Source organism: Myotis nattereri (assembly GCF_964212035.1).
Source record: "Myotis nattereri genome assembly, chromosome: 16".
Taxonomy (NCBI): Eukaryota; Metazoa; Chordata; class Mammalia; order Chiroptera; family Vespertilionidae; genus Myotis; species Myotis nattereri.
Genome location: NC_138091.1, coordinates 48,975,473 through 48,995,134, shown reverse-complemented (window position 1 = coordinate 48,995,134; position 19,662 = coordinate 48,975,473). Strand labels below are relative to the sequence as shown.

The 19,662-nt window shown below is 42.3% G+C and overlaps 3 protein-coding genes across 3 annotated transcripts; all 3 read left to right on the top strand.

Annotated features, from left to right (window-relative positions):
* Positions 1-772: 772 nt before the first annotated feature.
* Positions 773-1,153, top strand: LOC308532415 (keratin-associated protein 9-3-like; the record flags this gene model as incomplete). The annotated part of the gene is made up of 1 exon (XM_081109864.1): positions 773-1,153. The coding sequence occupies one exon, from the start codon at positions 773-775 to the stop codon at positions 1,151-1,153; it is 381 nt and encodes a 126-aa protein (XP_080965990.1).
* An 8,666-nt stretch (positions 1,154-9,819) lies between these two features.
* Positions 9,820-10,113, top strand: KRTAP3-1 (keratin associated protein 3-1; the record flags this gene model as incomplete). The annotated part of the gene is made up of 1 exon (XM_081109868.1): positions 9,820-10,113. The coding sequence occupies one exon, from the start codon at positions 9,820-9,822 to the stop codon at positions 10,111-10,113; it is 294 nt and encodes a 97-aa protein (XP_080965994.1).
* A 7,516-nt stretch (positions 10,114-17,629) lies between these two features.
* Positions 17,630-17,926, top strand: LOC308532418 (keratin-associated protein 3-3; the record flags this gene model as incomplete). The annotated part of the gene is made up of 1 exon (XM_081109867.1): positions 17,630-17,926. One exon carries the CDS (start codon positions 17,630-17,632, stop codon positions 17,924-17,926), a length of 297 nt encoding a protein of 98 aa, XP_080965993.1.
* Between the last annotated feature and the right edge of the window lie 1,736 nt (positions 17,927-19,662).

Here is a 19,662-nt window from a genome sequence, read left to right as displayed (position 1 = left end):
GACTCCTTCATGAGAGGCACTAAGCTTGAAAGTTCTATTCAATCATTAAGTGGTACAGGCACCCATGAATCATGCCTTTTACTCCTCCCATTCAAAATCATATTCAACAGACATTGAGATACTACCAGTGGGTAAGCACTCCACCAGCCACTTTTATATATACTATGTCATTTGGTTCACACGAGATTTTTGGCCTGAAACACAAATAATATTTGCACATTTCAAATTGGTTAAAAGGAACTATAATGGGAATCTGACTTGATGTTGGGAATAAATTACTTGGAAACTAAATTATGCATGGCAGAAGGCATGCTTTCAACTCAGTGGTTGTCCTGATGTCCTAAATTCAAGAGAATTTAGTCTATACATCCAGAGGCAAAAAAAAATAATAGTTTTTTTTCAAAGGACCACAATTATCCTTAGCCCTAGAGGTCTGGACAGAGTGTCATGTGGAATAAATACCTCTATAAAGCACGTGTGTTGACATGGACAAAAATAGGAGGACTCTGAAAACCACAAACCTATTCCAAAGAGCAAAAGACCGATCCGAGGAGTCCAAATAAACTATAAAACAAAGTAATTTCTAAACTGCTCCTCATAATGTGTCATAAGTATTTATGTGTAAGCCAATCAGAGGCCCACTGAGGAGCAAATTTAAACAAAAACAAGGAAGATATGTTAAAAACTGTATAAATACCAGCTGGTCAGAATATATAAAAGGCCCAACATAGCAGTCACCACCAAACCTCCAAGCAACCCAACTCCTGACACCATGGCCTGCTGTCAAACTAGCTTCTGTGGATTTCCCAGCTGCTCCTCTGGGACCTGTGGCCCCAGCTGCTGCCAGCCGACCTGCTGCCAGACCAGCTGCTGCCAGCCGACCTGCTGCCAGACCAGCTGCTGTGGGACCGGCTGTGGCACTGGCTGTGGCCAGGATTGTGGCTGTGGAGGTGTGAGCTGCCGCACCAGGTGGTGCCGCCCTGACTGCCGCGTGGAGGACACCTGCCTGCCCCCCTGCTGCGTGGTGAGCTGCACGCCCCCAACCTGCTGCCAGCTGCACCATGCCCAGGCCGCCTGCTGCCGCCCATCCTACTGTGGACAGTCCTGCTGCCGCCCAGCCTGCTGCTGCTACTGCTGCGAGCCCACCTGCTAAAAAGCCAACTTGTTGATTTTTAACTGCCCAGGACACAGTATCTGAATAATGTCTCCTCAACAACTCGTGGGCCACTAACAAGTTCTCAGACTTTTACTTGGGTTTCTGTTATGAGGGCTATCAAGTCGATGAGTTCTATCAGATTCCACTCTACAATGAATACCTTGACTCTCCACTGCGGACACAGAAGTGCTGTGAACCCACCTGCTGATCATCAAATGGCTTTGGATCTACTATTCCCGATTTTCCCACAGGGTTGAAAATTGCTGCCATATTGTGGATTTTATCCTTGAGAGCTGTCCACAAGTCTATTTTTCCAATGCTTTGTGATCTATTTTTACCTTCTATTTACCTAAAAAAAAATTTCAACATTAAAGGCACCAAAGTATAGCAAAGCGACATTCCTCAGATGTCACCAGAGAAAATGGAGGCTCTTCACTCAACATTCAGCTTCTAAGAAGACTTTCCCATATTTCAAAATCTGATCCCACCCCTTTTGGGGGGATCATAACGATCTTTCCTGTTGGCTATTTTAATTATACCTGTGATACAGTGTCTTCTGTCATTTCTTAATAAATGTTATATACTGGGCAAAGAAATCATGGTCAGTGTCTCCACTTGTACACAACTGTTTATAGTTCAAGAATGTCCACTTGTAAGAAATATACTTGTTTCTTTTTAAAAAGAGACTGAAGCCATATGCAGTGTATTCATTCAATAAAAATGTATTGACCACCACTTCAATGAAGTGATTATGGAAATCAGAAAGATGAAAAATTAATTCTTATCCTGGAGGACCTTACTATCCAGAAAGAAAAAGAATGTGTGAAAATAGCTACATACAGTGTGATGAGAAAAACTATATTTTCTTAGTTCATAGAAAAAAAAAAACTCCCTCTACCTTAGGGATAGATGCTTTTGTGACCAAGATGCCTCCACAGTTGAACTTAAAATAGGTTCATCCACATGGGATATGCATGCTGGCAACCCCAAAAGCTTAAGAAAAGGGCATTAAACATTACACATGAGACCAAGAGGAATATTTCCTATTGCAGAAAGGGAGGAGAGAAAAGAAGAAAGAGAGGCCGTGAATATTACTCTGTGATCCCTCCACATTAAGCTGTCACACTCACACAATCTGTGGGTGGTCAATTGTCCTAAGTAAGGAGCTGAGTTTCATGTCTGGGTTGATTCAAGGGAATGACAGCCCAGGAGCTAGACAGAGCGAGGGGAATGGCAGGAAAGTAATGCCCCAGGAACCTTCAGAAACTGTGGAGAGGCTTTGGGTGGACCCTGATGTGGAAAGCAGTATCACTTCAGGACCAGCAAGGGCTACGCTGGGGGCAGCATTAGAGAAGACTTCCCAAGGGAGGTGATCTTTGAAGAGGGCCTTGAGGTCATTCTAAATGGAACAAAAAGAGTGGAAAAAAAAAAAAGCCAACCTACACACCAAAGCAATGAGAACACCAAAAGGTAGCAAAATGTTGGTGGAGCAATAGGAACTCTCACTCATTGCTGGTGGAAAGGCAAAATGGTACAGCCACTCCGGAAGACAGTTGGGTTGTTTCTTACAAAACGTAGACTTAGTGCACAGTGCAACGATTGTGCTCCTCAACCCTAATAAGTTGAAAGCTTATGTCCAGGCAAAAACCTGCAAATGAATATTTACAGAAGCTTTATTTGTAATTGCCAAAAATTGGTAGCCACCAAAATGTCCCTCCATAGGTGAACGGATAAGCAAACTTTGGTATATCTATTCGATAGATATCACTATTCTGTGATAAAGAGAAATGATTTCTCAAACCACAAATGGGTATGGAAGAATCTTAAATGCCTATTGTTTAAGGTGAGAAGCCAATCTGAAAAGACTTCGTACTATCTGATTCCAACTGTATGACATTCTGAAAAGGGCAAAACTATAGAGGCAATAAAAGTTGCCAACATGTCATGCCCGCTATTCCCTGCGGATGCCTGTAGTATAATGCTATATATAAGCTTATGAGTTTAAAAAATAAATGACAGAAATAGAGAGATATGGCCCTGGCCTATGAAATCTAAAAGTCAGCTGTGTGTTTCCTTTATTGATAAAAGGAACACGCATTGCTGAAGCTCCCACTTCCTCTTCACCCTGACACTTCTTCAACATATACCACTTTAACCCACTTACTGATAGCCTGAAAAAGTCAGTGCCACTGTGAACTCAGGCCTCTCAAGAAAAGATTTAAATCACGCCCAGCAGTAAAGAACCCCAGCCAGCTGAGGTCCTGGCTGAGGGTAAAGAAAACATGAAATGGGTAGTGGGCAAAGAGAGTTTCAGTATTAATTATAGCCCTGGAACCAATTAGAAGGAAAAAAAAAAAGGATTACAGAAACTATGAATATTTTTCTATGTATATTTTCCTGGTTATTTTCTTCTCTTTTTTCCTTCCCTTGTTTAATGTCATATGCTGTACCACAAGCTAAGTAAATTTCGTATGGACCTAATTGCATTTAATACTTACATCAGTCCTATGAAATAGATACTTTTTTCAATGAGTAAATTAAGTCTAAAGGAGGTTCAATGAATTGAAATCAGGGTTTCAAAGAGATATCTGCACTCCCGTGTTCATTGCAACATTATTCACAATACCCAAGACATGAAAGCAGCCTAAATATCCATCAACAGATAAAGAAAATGTAGTATTTACAACAGTGCAATATTAGTCAACATTAAAAAAGAAGGAAATCATGCCACTTGTAGCAACATGGATGAACCTAGAGGACATTATCCTAAGTTAAATAAGCCAGACACAGGAGAGCAAATACTACACCATCGCACTTATATAAGCAATCTGAAATAGTCAAACATAGAAGCAGAGAGTAGAGAGGTGAGTAAGTCTTAGGGATCTACTGTACATCATAGTGTCTAAGATTAACAATACAATACGGTAGTATACTTAAATATTTGCTAAAAGGATAGATATTGTGTCCTTATCACCAAAAAGAGGGTAGGAAGAAAATTTGGAAGTGACAGGTATGTTTATGGCTCTGATTGTGGTGATGGTTTCATGCATGTGTACTTATCCCCAAACTCATCAAATTATACATATTAAATATATACAGCTTTTTGTATGTCAATCATATCTCAATCAGGAGTTTTTATTAAGTAAATAGGCAGACAGATAAGTGAAGTTAAATAGTTTGCTTATAGTCACACAGCTCATAAGTAAAAACTAACATATGACTCCAACTCGGACTCCAAAACTCATGAAGAAACAATGAAATGTAGGGACTGAAAGGAAAGAGCGGTGTGGGCAGGTTCGCTGGCTTACAGATGGCTATGTGGGAAGCTGTGGGTTTCAGAATAAGTTCCTCCTGATGCCAGTTGTTAAGTTAATCTCGCAGCTCCACTCAGGCTCTCCATAGGCAGCTTTGTGATGCCTCCATGGCGCTCTGCAAACCCTGAGAGCTTTGCCAGCTGCTCCATGTCAGGTTCTGCCACTAGAGGGTGACAGAGGGAAACGACAAAGCTGGAGGAGGAAGGAGGGGCTTGTTTCTTCCTATGTGTTTCCTTCTGTTTAATCAGGGCTTCCTGTACGCTACCGGGTCCCAGGATGATCACCCCAGTAACACTTCTTCATACAGCAGCTCCAGGTATGGGGATAAGTTGATACATTGCCAAAAAACCACCTGCTGCAGGTCTCCCTGGCTTTCCATAGCAACACCTAAAGTTTGCTGTTTTCTCAACACTCACCACTGCGCCTGCCTCAGTCACAGCAGCACCGACCAGCCAGTTCTCTGGAAAACGCCTGAGTTCCAGCCCCACAGGGCAATCCCCTAGCTAAATTCCTAAGTTTCAATTCCTTCCCTCTTCCCTTTAAAGAAACTCTCGTTCTTAGGGCTTTCTGTATTTCCTACATTTATGATAATCCCAGGGTTCTCTTTTTTATCCTTTTAGTTAGTTACCTAGCTAACAACCTAGTTTAAAAGTCTCTGTATAAAATTCACTCCGTTCAAATAATGGGTATGGCTTTTTTCTCCGGACTGGACCCTACTAACTATGAAACTCTTACTGCCTTTTAAAAGTCAGATTATTTCATGAACCATTGTTCAGACTTTTCACTCACTCCCTTTAATCACAGCAGCTGATTACCAAGGGGGGAAATTAGTCCCTGAGCTTTGGAGGTGGCAGCCAAAACATGACAACATTTTAGGCCTGATAGAAGCCGGCTGAGGAACTGGAAACACTACTCAGCACCATTTAGCTTTGTACTTAAGAAAGTTCCATTTCTATTAAAAACCGTCCATGTAAAATGAGCTGTGCCAGCAAAATCTGACAGCAGATGGGGTGTGTTTTTTGTTAACTACTGACTTATCCCCAAAACCATAACTCTGACTTAAGAAACCTGCTTGCCATCATCATTATTCAAATTTTATTGAGCATCTACTTTCTCAACCAGGCTCATTTAAATGAACACATATATTTATACCTTATTTAACTGGGTATAAGTTTCAGCTACTACCTGCATATCCTATAGCTTACAATAAATAAAACATGAGGTTTAAACTGGAAGCGTGAGATCCCCAAGAGAAAGAGGCAACACGTCCAGCCAGCAGAAGCCAGGCTAAGCTCACATGTGCCCCGTGAGTTTACATGCTGTGAGACCTGCCCTGGCATATTGGAATGGGAACATATATGTCCAAGTGATGCAGCACCCAAGGGTCACCCCCGTTGGGTCACATACACCTACGAAACTATAGCCAATATCAGCTGTCCCCAAGGGGCAAACCAGCACTACTTTTATTTGAAAGAAATCCAGATGAGAGTAGTTTTCAGTGCCGGCTCGTGCACTATCACCACTGGGAAAAAATGTCCTGATGCAACTGTAGGAGGTCCCCAAAGTCTGCCATTCTACCTAAACCCGGAGTCCTCTGCCCGCACGCTCAGCCAGGGGGACTTCCTGCCATGAAAGAATTGATGTCGGTGGCAGCCTTTCTTCTCCCCATGTGTGTATATCATAAAGGAGTTCACCAGAAATTTAAAAGGTGGTGCAATTCAGGAAATAAAGACCAAGTGTGTTTACTTACAGGCATGTTTATTAGGATGACAAATTGAAAAGGTCCCTATGTCCTGCTTTTGCGAGGGGATGAAGCGCTTAAGGAAACGGAGTGCTTGAAGTGTGTAACCTCCCAACACTGACATGCCTGCTGATGCGGGAGGTGCCGTCATGGGAGATTTTCCTGACAGCAGCCCCGAAAGCTGCCGAGTTGTTGGGAGATGGATGTCGGTAAGTCACACGGAGGATCACACACACTGTGACTCACACACATAAAAGTGACCTTTGATCTCAGTGAGGAACTTAGCAGAAAGGACATTTTTATGAGTGCACTGGAGAGTCACAAATCTTCAGCCCTGCTCCCTCTCATGGGCTTCAGGCTGCTCACCCTCTGCAGGCCCCACACCGAACTCATCGTTAGACCCTTCCCTACTACCCTAGATGGCAGCTTTGGGGCTCAGGTCCCCTCACTTATGAGTAAACCTGACACCTAAGCATGGTCCTCGGCCACTCTCCTGATCAGCATGATATACCATCTCTACTTACAAAAATGCCTCCTAAACTCTCCCGCCTCTGACCCATTCATCAACTGCTGGCCTCCCCGTTCATCCTCTCACCTGCACCACTTACTTGTTATGCCTGTTTCCATTCTGGCCCCGCTGCAGCTCCTTTTCCATGGACTATAACTCACATCTTACCACTCCCTGCCATAAATCATCCAGTGGATTCTCAATGCCCTTAGAATAAGCTGAATTCTGCAGAACTACCTACACATCCATACCTGTCCCGGCACCTGCCCACCTCCTTGAACTCAGCCTCCTATCGCACTCCTTCCCTTTCACATACTCCAGCCACCTGGCAAAGGCTGTCCCTGGCCACCCGAACCGAAGCAGACATGCTCCCTGGGGGACACTACCCCCCCCCTTCACTCTCTGTCACTTTACTCTGTATTATTTTCTTTTGGGACTTGACACTGTCTGAAGTTCTTATTTATTCATTTGTTTGCTTTTTTTCTGTCTCATCCATGAGAATGAGCACCCTGACAACAAGGACCTTTACTGACCTATTTCTATATGCTTAGCACCCAGCATGGGGTGCTAAGAGCGTGGAATCACACACAGGGACTAAGAGCGTGGAATCGGCTTTGCTTCAAATACCAGCTCCATCCCTTACTCACTAGTTACTTAGCCTCTCTGCGCCTCAAGTTTCTCATCTGTGAAATGGCAGAGGCAGTAAGGAACACTACGTGCATCACAAGCCTGTGGTGAGGAATGTGTAATATGTATAAAGCCCTCAGCACAAGGCCTAATACTTAGTAAGTGATGATAATGATGACGATGATGATGATGGGCCTCCATTCAAAAACCACAGTCATCTTTCTAAAATACAAACCCAATCATGTCCCGTACGCATTCAAAACCCTTTCAGTAATGCTCATTGCCAATAGGATGTATTTCACAATCATGAGTGTGGCACGCTCCATGCAGTCGAAGTTCTTTCCACCGTGGTACTAACCCACCTTTCCAATGCCGTCTTTCATCATTCTCCTCCGACACCTCCCCCACAGAGCCCCAGACTCGGTGCCTCCGCCAACCACCACTTCTGCCCTCCCAGGAATATACCACAGCAGTTTGCTTCTCTGTTTTACTTGCTTCCGCATCCACACAAATGTTTTCTTTTCATAAAGTTCTCCCCAAATCTTCCAGGCAGTGACCTCAGCTCTAAATTCCCACTTCTGCCCTGGCCGGTTTGGCTCAGTGGATAGAGTGTCAGCCAGTGGACTGAAGGGTACCAGGTTCGATTCCGGTCAGGGGCATGTGCCTTGGTTGCGGGCACATCCCCAGTGGGGGGTGTGCAGGAGGCAGCTGATCGATGTTTCTAACTCTCTATCCCTCTCCCTTCCTCTCTATAAAGGATCAATAAAATATATTTTAAAAAAATAATAATAATAAATAAATAAATAAATAAATTCCCACTTCTTACCTAGAAAACTTGAATGCACAACGCTGTGTTGTCATCGGCAGTTTACTTCTCTGTGACCTCCTCAAAGACAAAAACCTACTTGCTTCCTTTCTGCATGCTGACGGACTTACAGCAGGTGCCTGACCAACGAGTGTTTGGTTGAACAAAGAGATATCTGTGGAAGCAATGTGAACAACAAGCTAACTTCCAGCAGTGGGATCCCAGCCCGCAATATCATTCTAGTAAGAAAATGACTAAAATGAAAGCAGTTTCCATGTTAAGCATCCTTTGCATTCCGCATCTTGTTGATCTGCATGTCCTTTGGTTTCTGGCTCCTCTATATTGAGCAATTTTAAATTATTTTTCAAAGCCTGGACCATTTCACCTGAAGATGGGTCAGAAAATAGATATATATTTAAGACTTTCAAATTAACATATATCTAAAATTTTACCAATTACTATTTTTCCTACTTTAAAGTAATTCTAAAACATCATACTGTTTTATGTCTTTAAAATTAAGTAATTTTATTTATTTGTTAATCCTCACCTGAGGATATTTTTCCATTGATTTTTAGGGAGAGTGGAAGAGAGAGAGAAAGACAGAGAGAAGCATCGATGTGAGAGAAACACATTGACTGGTTGCCTCCTAAAGGAGTCAGGACCAGGGCCTGGGCTGGGAAGGAGTCTGCAACCAAGGTATGTGCCCTTGACTGGAATCAAACCCGGGACCCTTTGGCCCACAGACGGCCGCCCTATCCAGAGAGCCAAACAGGCTAGGGCAGTGGTCGGCAAACTGCGACTCGCGAGCCACATGCGGCTCTTTGGCCCCTTGAGTGTGGCTCTTCCACAAAATACCGACTTCTGCGCATGGGCCACGAAGTTTCAATCACACTGTATGTGTGCGCCTGCACGTGGTATTTTGTGGTATTTTGTGGAAGAGCCACACTCAAGAGACCAAAGAGCCGCATGTGGCTCGCGAGCCGCGGTTTGCCGAGCCGCAGTTTGCTGACCACGGGGCTAGGGCAATAATTGTATTATTAAGGTCTTTGTGGTTTAGATGTAATTCAGGAATCTCCCCAAGAATGTTCCATTGAACACTAACTTATAAAGCTAATCTGTGAAAACTAAAATACAAAAATGAATAAATCTACAAATCAATAAAGAATAAATCTACAAACCTTACCACTTTTAAGCCACAAAGCCAGAAGTATCACATAGTTGCTGGTAGAAAAGCAAGAAGAGCAATCAAAAAGCCTACTTCTCTCTTCATGTGAAAAAAGACAGAAGACATGGGGTGACGTGAAGAAAGCCAGCATGCCAGGCCGTCATTAACGATGTGTGATGATTAGAAGAGAATCACTTGGTGCCTTTGAAGACTGAAAGGAAACGCTGGTGCTGGGACAAACAGCAACGGGAAGAATCCCAATTTGACAACAAAACAAACGAACCCCCTTTTACGAGGTGAGGAGTGTGTCTTAGGTAATAAACACTTAAGTAATTAGATGGTTTTTATGGAGATAGCTTTAAGCTGAAACATGGGGAAGAAAACCTGGCTAATAGGGTGACGCCCAGGGAGGTGGGTATATAAGAGCCAGAGCAGAAGGGAGAGGCACTGAGACACTAAGAGACTTCTCTCCTCAACCCAACAAAAACCCAAATCTTGACACCATGGCTTGCTGTGTTCCCTGCTGCTGCAGCGTCCCCACCGGCCCCGCCACCACCATCTGCTCCTCGGACAAATGCTGCCGGTGCGGAGTCTGCCTGCCCAGCACCTGCCCACACGACATCAGCCTCCTTCAGCCCACCTGCTGTGACACCTGCCCCCCGCCCTGCTGTGAGCCTGACACCTACGTGCCAACTTGCTGGCTGCTCAACTCCTGCCACCCGACTCCCGGACTGTACGGGATCAACGTGACGACCTGCGTTCAGCCCTGCTGTCAAAGTCCCTGTGAGCCCTGCTAAGCAGCCACGGCTTTGCACAGGTTCCGTGATGTGCTGCTCAACGTCCTACACATCACCCGGCCTTCACCACGCTGCTGCCCACAGCGGGCTAACGCCATACTATTCCCTGGCCATGTTTTCGTGAATTAGTCCAACTTCTTAATTCTTTCCTCCTTTGGGGGGACTTGGAGACCTTTGTTCTGTCTTTTAGGCTGTTTTACTGCTCTTTGAGAAATAACCATTTTGACTATTCATTAATAAACTTCATTCTGGCTTAGCATATATGGCCTTGTGGGTTTTTATTCCATGTTCCTTCTCAGAGAAAGTAGAATGCCTACCTAAACCTGAACAGCAGGTCATCCTACTACCCAAGATTCATCCCCCACCCCCCCCCTCCTCCACCTCTCATTCAGCAGAATGAGAGCTTTCATGGTGGAATCATTGAAAAATTAGATACTGGCTCTTTGTGGTAGGTTAAAAAGTAAACAATTCAGTAGGTCATTTTGTAGAATCTTCTTATACAATAAATATTTTTTTTAAGATAACCACTGCACCAAGCACTATGCTAGAGTCTAGAGATTACTATGTTTTTTAAATATTTTATTTATTTTAATTTCTATAACCCCTAAAAGTGATTTTTTTTCTTTCTTAACTAACTAAACAAACTAATCACTTTGCTAGTATGTAGAAATGATTTTAATTCCTTAGTCATAGTCATCAATGAAATTCCAAGTTCAAAATGCTATGCAATTTTGGGAGATATATATATATATATATATATTTCTTTATATATGTTGTCTTCTATGAATATTAGCATTTATAGAATATTCCTTATTTCCTGAAATTAGGCTTGGCTTCCATTAGTCATAACTATATTTATAAACTTACTAGTCCAAATGACATATAATAGCATGTCATTGAAATAAACTAAAAACATCAGACTAGTGCAGTCTTCTCTATACACCAGAAATAGTCACACGATCATGGGAGTGAAAACATACATTTCCTCCTACAACAAACTTTTATGATGACCAGTAATTCATCTCCTTGGCTGTCCTGGAAAAATCCAAGTGCAGTAAGGCTTTTGCAGAAAGTACCCAGAATGCAGTCCAGTTGTATATTGTCTTGTATTTGCCTTGGGACCTTGGGCCATTTACTTCTCTCTCAGCCGCTGCTTCCTCATTATTACAGCAGAAATAATACTCTCTTCTCTGCTCATGTCCTAGGATTATTGTGAGGATCAAATGGCCCAAAGCGTCCACAGCAGCAATCCAAACACAGGGAGAGGGTCCACCATTACTGCCACACACTGGTTCCCAGCCTATCACCGAAAGACATCCTTTTTTTTATTTTTGTTTGTTTGTTTTTTTTTGGGGGGGGGGGGGTTTTGGTGTGTGTTTTTTGTTTGTTTGTTTTTAGCAAATCCTCACCCAAGGATATTTTTCCATTGATTTTTTTTTTTTCTGAGAGAGAGAGAGTGGAAGAGAGAGGGAAAGAGAGAGAGAAACATCGATGTGAGAGAAACAAATCGATTGGTAGCCTCCTGCATGAGCCCTGACTAGGGCCTGGGCTGGGGAAGAGCCTGCAACCAAGGTACACGCCCTTGACCAGAATCAAACCCGGGACCCTTCGGTCCGCAGGCCGCTGCTCTATCCACTGAGCCAAATCGGCTAGGGCCATCCTTTTATTTCATGAAAAGTGTTTTATTTTCCCAACTGGCTTTTAAAAATAGTAATTTAGTCATTCTTTTGTTTTTGTTCATAAATACATTTATAAACATCAGTGAGGGTTTTAGGATTAATAGAACTATTGTTACTGTGCCAACTTACCTTTTTTTTTCAGTCAAAAGCAAAGAAGTTTGATGTTATACATCTTTGTAAGGGATAAATATTTAGACTTTTAGACCTTAATTTTAATACTGAAAATAACTCTAAGTGTCCTGGGACTGCCACTGTGGGCCTTCAGGCATTTAAGGCTAGTTAAAGAGCCCCACCTGCAAACCAGAAGGGTGTCCTCGTCCGGGCTCTACCTCGGCTGTCTCTATGACTCTGAGCAAGTCACTTGAACTCTTTGGGTCTCAGGTCTTAAACCAGTAAGATGGGTTGGTTGACCAGACTCTCTCTAAAGTCACTTTAGTTTTGACATTCTATGGTTCTAGATTATCCAGAGCATTTTAAGTAACAAGTACCCCACACCATTAACCAGCCCCATCTCACTTATTAACTGTACTGCTTTCATTCGTCATAGCTAACATTTGGCGAATCTACTGGGCACTGAAAGAAGTGCTTTATGTGCATATGTCCTTTATTTCTAACAAAAACACTAAGAGGTGCCTACCATTACAGGTGAGGAAACTGAGGCTGAGGAAGTTACTTGCCAACGTTACACAAACTGTCACAGAGAAGGGATTAAACTGAAAACTGCCTGAGTCCGAAGTCCCTTCTCTTTCCACTTCACCAAAGTATCTGCCTCCTCTGCAGACAGAAATATGATTGCACGTGGCTCTCTTCACTCAGGAGAATGCATATGCCCCCTGGCAACATTCTCCACGATCCCTCTAAACTGTGTCTTTGGTTGTATATAGTAACTCATCTTTCTCTGTGCCTTAAGACAAAACTAGTGTATACAATGAGTCTAGAAAAAACTGTTTTCATTTCTAAGGTGAAAGCAAATCATCTTTTTTTTTTTAAGTCAGACTTTAAATGCTGATTAGCAATATCAGTACAGGAGAAATACTGGCTGGGTCTTTAACCTTACATTGAAGGTGACTTCGGCAACTCAGACATATTTTCCATTTTCTGATAAGCTTGAATAACCTAGTTCAAGGTAAAAACAAACTAACCTTAAAGTTAATAATTATTTACCCTTGATAGAAATGATTATTTACCCAATTAATAGAAAACCAGTCATTTCATTTTTCTTTCAAACTATTCCTGACCTCTTTCCTTCCACCTTCACTGACTCTAGCCTAACCTAGACCCTGACCACCACTCCCCTGATGACAACCAGTCTCCTAGTTGTCCTTGGGTCCAGTATTCTCTGCCCCTTTCTCATCCCAAACAATATTCCTGTCAGACAGCGCTCCTGTCCCTGCTATTGTTTAAACTGAATTGCTCAAAACTTTAGGACGACTCAAGATGCCTGTTTTTACTGAATCAAAGCTAAGATCTTCAGTGTGGTTCTAAAGCCCTCGATAACCTGATATTGTCAATTTTACAAACCTTCCTGGCTACTAACCTTGGGGAAACATGCAGCCTACATTCTAGATAGAGCAATGCCCCCTCTATAATGGTCAAGACAGTGGTCGCCAAAACTAGGCTGTCATACCTATCACTTACTAGTTATGGGTCCTTGGTTATGTCATTTAACTTGTCTATGCCTCCGGTTCCTCAACTGTTAAATAAGATTAAAAATAGTATGTACCCTAAAAAATACCTGAGTATACCTCAAATCTGCCCAGGTGATGAAAAACAAGGAAAGACTGAAAAAATAATAAAACATATTAAGCTCTAACCTTGTCACAGACCAGAGAAGACTAATAGATGTGATGACTAATGTAATTGGTGCCTCAGATAGGGTCCTGGAACAGAAAGTGACATTCGTGAAAAAAACTAGTGGTATCTGAATAAAGTATGACATTTAATGAATAGCAATATACCAATGTTGGCTTCTTAGTTTTTGACAAATGCACAATGGTATTATAAGATACCATCATTGAGGGAAAGTGAGTGAGGGGTGTACAGGGACGCTGTACTATCTAATTACACCAGGCACCGTCCATGGGACAGAATGTGCTGATTGTCAACCTCCAAGTCCAACTTGTGATACTCTGTGATGCCCAGGTGAAGACTCTGTTTCTCCTTTGGCTGGTTTTCTACTAGGTTCCACCAATACGGGGTGCTAGAAAGAGACTGCAAGGCCTGAGGAAGAATGAAGGGTCTTGTTGCCCCAGCAACAGTTCTTTATCTGACAGAAGCAATAGATTCCAGTCTCCAGCTTCTTCCTGCACTCCAAAAATAAAATTTAAAAAAAAATGGCATCACTGCATCTCCTCAGAATCACCAGCATCAGCAAGGGAGTGACAACAACAAGCAAGTCTGAATATAGCAACACAAATAAAACTGCAGGAGAGCTCATCCCATGGCTGATAAATAGCAAGCTCGTGAGTTACCTGTATGGGATCATACAAACAACAGAAAACATTCTGATGTTCTGATGGACGCAGCCATGGTCCCTGGCACAAGTGGATATAAGAGATCCACCAAGGACGACTGTGTAGAACAAAACCTCCCTTTGCAACAAAAATCTACCGGATCCACTGTCCCCATGTCTTGCTGGGAGCCTTGTCTCCAAGGATGCTACAGGGTCCCCACTGACGGGTGCTGTCAATTTGGAGTCAACCTTCCCAGCAGCTGCCCACTTGCTGTGACACCTGCCCTCCACCCGGCTGCGTTCCTGACTCCTAGCGCCATTGTTTGGCAGTTCCACAGCCGCCACCCTCCTCCCAACCTGAGCGTGATCTCTGTCCCAACCTGCATCCAGCCCTGTGAGTGTGAAGCACCTTGTGCCAGCCAAAGATGTTTCAAAGAGCTTGCCCACATTGCCCCAAGGGACTGCAATAGTCATTAAGGGCTGCTCAGCAAATGGTCTATAATTCGAAGCTCTGGAAGAAAATGTTCTGACTCTGTGCCTTCAGTTTTGCAGTGTTCGTTCTGTGTTTTTGAAAGATGATCTGAAATGAGAAAAGAAAAATGCTATCATGACCTCCTTAGTACTTTAAAATAACTACCACTGCTCCCCAAACCACATACTGTCTCAATGTTTAATGCTATAATGACCCCACAACTCTTGACACATGCATACATCATGAACTGTGAATGTGTCCAGTGGAAGTACACTTTCTGATGACGTCAACATAAATCTCATCCAGAAAGGAGGCCTCTCAGGGATATGTAAATACCTGAAGAAAACTGTCTGGATAATAAAATATACTAAGCTCTAACCTGAGAATCATTTTAAATTCTGAGTGGTAGTGCCTACTTTATTAGTAAATTTTTATTTTTCCCCTGCCTCTTTAAGTAATTTACATACATCCTTAAAGAGGCTGACACACTAACATAGAGGTCAACACTCACAGAAGGGGCCCCAAAGACTGAGCGGAGCCACCTTTTTTCATTGTCTAATTTAGGTGAGATTTTGAATGTGAAACTGTTTTAACAGCGGTAAAGTACTTCACAAGTGAAATGAACCATTTTGCTGCTGTAAAATCTATAATTTAATCCAATTCAATAAACATTTATCAAATGCCTGCTATGTATCAGGCTTCGTCCTAGGTGCTTGACAGAGACAAAGAAGATTAAGGCAAGATTCCCACTTTTGAGGAGTTTGCACTGGAGTGAGGAGGACAAGCATACGTGAAAAACTATAATACAGAGCAGAATAAAACCAGGACTACATGAAAAGACGGGCAACACCCTTTGTGAGAACACAGAAGAGAAAGAAAACAAGAAGAACCACCTAAAGTTTCTGTATGAGATATCTGAGCTGATGCTTGAGGGGTAAGAGTTGAGAAGTAGAGAATTGGGGAAGGACATTTTTAAGAAACAATATGATCAGGATCACAGAAGTGTAAAGTACCGATGAGACTCCAACCTTCCTTTGTATTTGATGTACTTTATGATAAATACTGATATTTAAGCAAAAATCGAACCAACTTCAGTAACAAGCTCTTTTTCTCATAAAATGTACAGGCTTATTTACCAGTGCTGTTTAGATTTTCCACTGATTTGGTTTAGCCAGCTTTCTTCCCACTTCAACAGGCCATGCTGGTGTTCATGCATGTGCCCTCAGAAACAACCCACCAACTGATCTGTACTTTGTGTTTATTCAGCCATTTGCCACCCAACAAATTGTGTAACTTAGATTCCACTATCTGAATAGTTTTGTGCTGACCATGGGCAGTATGTGAAGGCGTTGGAATCATAGACTGTTCCACATTGGGGATGATCCGGGTCCACTTCCTCATCTGCCACCCTGCAGGAAGGCAAACCAAGAGCAGCTGAGGTGAACAGTGTTGTTTAGGGCATTCCTCAAAGGAATTTACAACCTAATTGAACACCCAAGATACAAAAACTAACATGCAAAGTAGGAAGCAAGTCAGTGTAGAAAGACTTGTATGAATGCCAACGTTCTAAATCACATTTGATCAGATCCCTTTCCAGAACCTACTGTATCTTATGATTTCTCCTTCTGATTTCTGCTTTGTCTTATTTTATTTATTTGTTTGTTTGTATAAAATATATTTTTATTGATTTCAGAGAGGAAGGGAGCGGGAGAAAGAGATAGAAACATCAATGATGAGAGAGAATCATTGATGGACTGCCTCCGCATGACCCCCACTTGGGATCGAGCCCACAACCCGGGCATGTGCCCTGACCAGGAATCAAACTGCGACCTCCTGATTCACAGGTCAACACTCACAAACACTGAGCCACGCCAGCTGGGCTGTTCCATCTCACTTTAAAGTTAAGTATATTATTCATGTGAAAAATGGTACATTTAACGAAAGACGGCAACTGGGTGGATCCTACCTTCCAGTAAATTTACACTTTGACCACTATAAGACTGACATAACCATGAGAATAGAGACCGTTTAAAAAAAAAATAAGTCAGTCAGAGAAAGACAAATACTATATGATCTCACATGTAGAATCTACTGAGCAAAATCAACTGATGAACAAAATGGAACCAGAGGCGAGGATCCATGGAACAGACTGACGGATATCAGAGGGGAGGGAGGAGATAGGAGGGGATGGATAAAAGGTGAAGAGATTAGCCCAAGAACATATAGGCACAGCCCGTGGACACAAACAACAGTGTGGTGAAGGCCAGGGGAGAGGAAAGGGGTTGGGTGGAGGTGGACAAAGAGAGGGAAAATGGGGGACATCTGTAATAGTGTCAACAGCAAAAAAGTAATAAAAAAGAACAATAAAAAGTACAGTAAAAAAAATTTAAAACCCATAAAGTAACACCACCTTTGGAAACTCACTCTAGATTTAAAATAATAAAAAGAGGTTTTATTTTATTCCATTATGGATGTCACCCTGCTTGCTCAACAGAAGCTGAATTATGTCATCCAAAAATAAGCCAAATATGTCAGGTGCCTGTACTCATCCCCTCTGAAACTATAGCTGAATTGTCACTTGGTCTGATTATCCATAATTGATGTAAGATTTGCCATGCCAGGACCCAGTGAAGGCAAAATGTAATCATCTCATGACAAAAATGGCAAGTCTATGAGTAAAAAAGATGATTACTTTAATAAGGGTAAGAACTCTTAATGGACAAGTAAATACCAAACTGATTAGAGAATCTTAGTGGAAAAGAGTGGCATAAACAAGATGAGGAAGCCTTCTGGTTGGGCCAACACCCATTGGGGAGAGTATATAAGAGCCCCACAGCCAGTGGAGACATTTGCGTCTCAGAAACCTCATCTCTCTTTTCGGAAAAACCGAAAGCACCCCGGCTCCCCACCGCCATGGCTTGCTGTGCTCCCTGCTGCTGCAGCGTCCCCACCGGCCCCGCCACCACCATCTGCTCCTCGGACAAATGCTGCCGCTGCGGAGTCTGCCTGCCCAGCACCTGCCCACACACCACTTGGTTACTGGGGCCCACCTGCTGTGACAACTGCCCCCCACCCTGCCACATTCCTCAGCCCTGTGTGCCCACCTGCTTCCTGCTCAACTCCTGCCAGCCCACCCCATGTCTGGAGACCATCAACCTCACCACCTGCACTCAGCCCTGCTGCGAGCCCTGCCTCCCAAGCTGCTGCTGATGGGGGCAGCTTTGCTCAGCGCCTGATGATGCAGGACCCAGAAGCTCTCTGTTCAGTATTCACTTGCCTCGGTAGTTTACCAGATGTCGAGGCAGACCAGAGGGCACAAATATGGAAAACCTACCTTTCGTTTTAATGGAAAGAAAAATTTAAAAATTGTTCTGGTTCTTTGGCTGGATAATCATTGGGTTCATTTGGGCAGGTGAATATCATCTATTATCAAAGGACATTAAAATCTGTAAGACTTCAATATTTTCTTGGTCATTTGCTTCCTGGATTCCATTTCTTGTCTTGGATATTTTCATAAAGGGAAAAAAAATTCGTAATGGGTTTTCCAATAAACTTTGTTTCTCTGGCAATATGTGTTACTTGTGTTGTTGATATATTTTTTCATGTTTTTAAGAAGGTAAAAGTAAGATGATTATTTTGTTATTTTTAAAAAGAATCTATTAGATAGGAAGGACTGAAACAAGCTTACTAACATGGCTTGCTAACTTTTAATTGGTAATCTTTTATGTTCACCTTCTCTCCTCTTACTCAGAAAAATACAATTTTGGGGGTGAGCCAACATTTATTTACCTATCCTTTGCTAGGTGAATTACATGTATTAACTCATGTAATCTTTAAAATAGCACTAGCAGATGAGAAAAATGTAGCTTTAAGAGTTATTCAACATTCTCAGAGTCATAAAGTTGGTTACTAAGAAAACCAGAATTCAGTTCCTTGCACGTGTGACTTTAAAGGCCAATTATTTCTACCACATCACAGAGCCTCCAATACTAAAAGAGCCAGAAGCTTAATGAAGAGTTATGACATTAACTTAAAATATGCACGAGAAATAAAAAATGTAAGAATCTTAACAAAATCACCATATCCAATTGTAATAGAAAAAGATAGATTGGCTCATAGATTAAAAATGACAGCTACTCAATTCTAAGATCTGGGTCATTTAGTGGTCCTATCAATTTTGACTTCATTTTTCCTTAGGAAGAACGTCAAGTGGTCACTCTAGTAGCAGGGCACTAGGAATATACCTCTCTACCTCCCACCATCCTCAGCATAGAGCTCTACCCCAGTAATCAATACAATGCCAATACCAGTACTTTTCAGGTGATAAACTGAGAACTAGAGCTAAAACCCTGATTAAACATGATTTAATTGACTACTTCATTTTACCAACCTGCTTAATTTTTCTCATGCAGATGATCCTTTTCCCAGCCTTAAGAGATCATATGCATTATATATATATATATATATATATTACATATACAACATGTTATATATATGTAATATGGCATATTATATATAATATTACATGTATAATATTTGTAACATATATAAAAGCACAAGTCAAAATCTGAAAAAGCAATGAACGAAACCAAAACAGTGCATGTGAAAAAGAAAAAGGTAGGGCAAGGACAGGGGGAAGCAAATGCCTTTAATTAAGCATGTTTTTAAATGTCCTGGTCAAGATGGCAGAGTAGGTAAATGGGATACTTACATCCTCCCACAACTACATCAAAATTATAACTGAACTACAGAACAACCATCATTGAGAACCACCTGAAGTCTAGCTGAACAGAAGTCTTATGACTAAGGGTATACAGAAGAAGCCACATGGGGATAGGCAGGGGGGGCTGAAACTTGGAAGTAGCTGGCCCCACACCCATGTGTGGCCATTTAAAACCAGGAGGAATATCTCAGTTATAGAGGTCCCCCCTGAGGAGTGTGGAGTC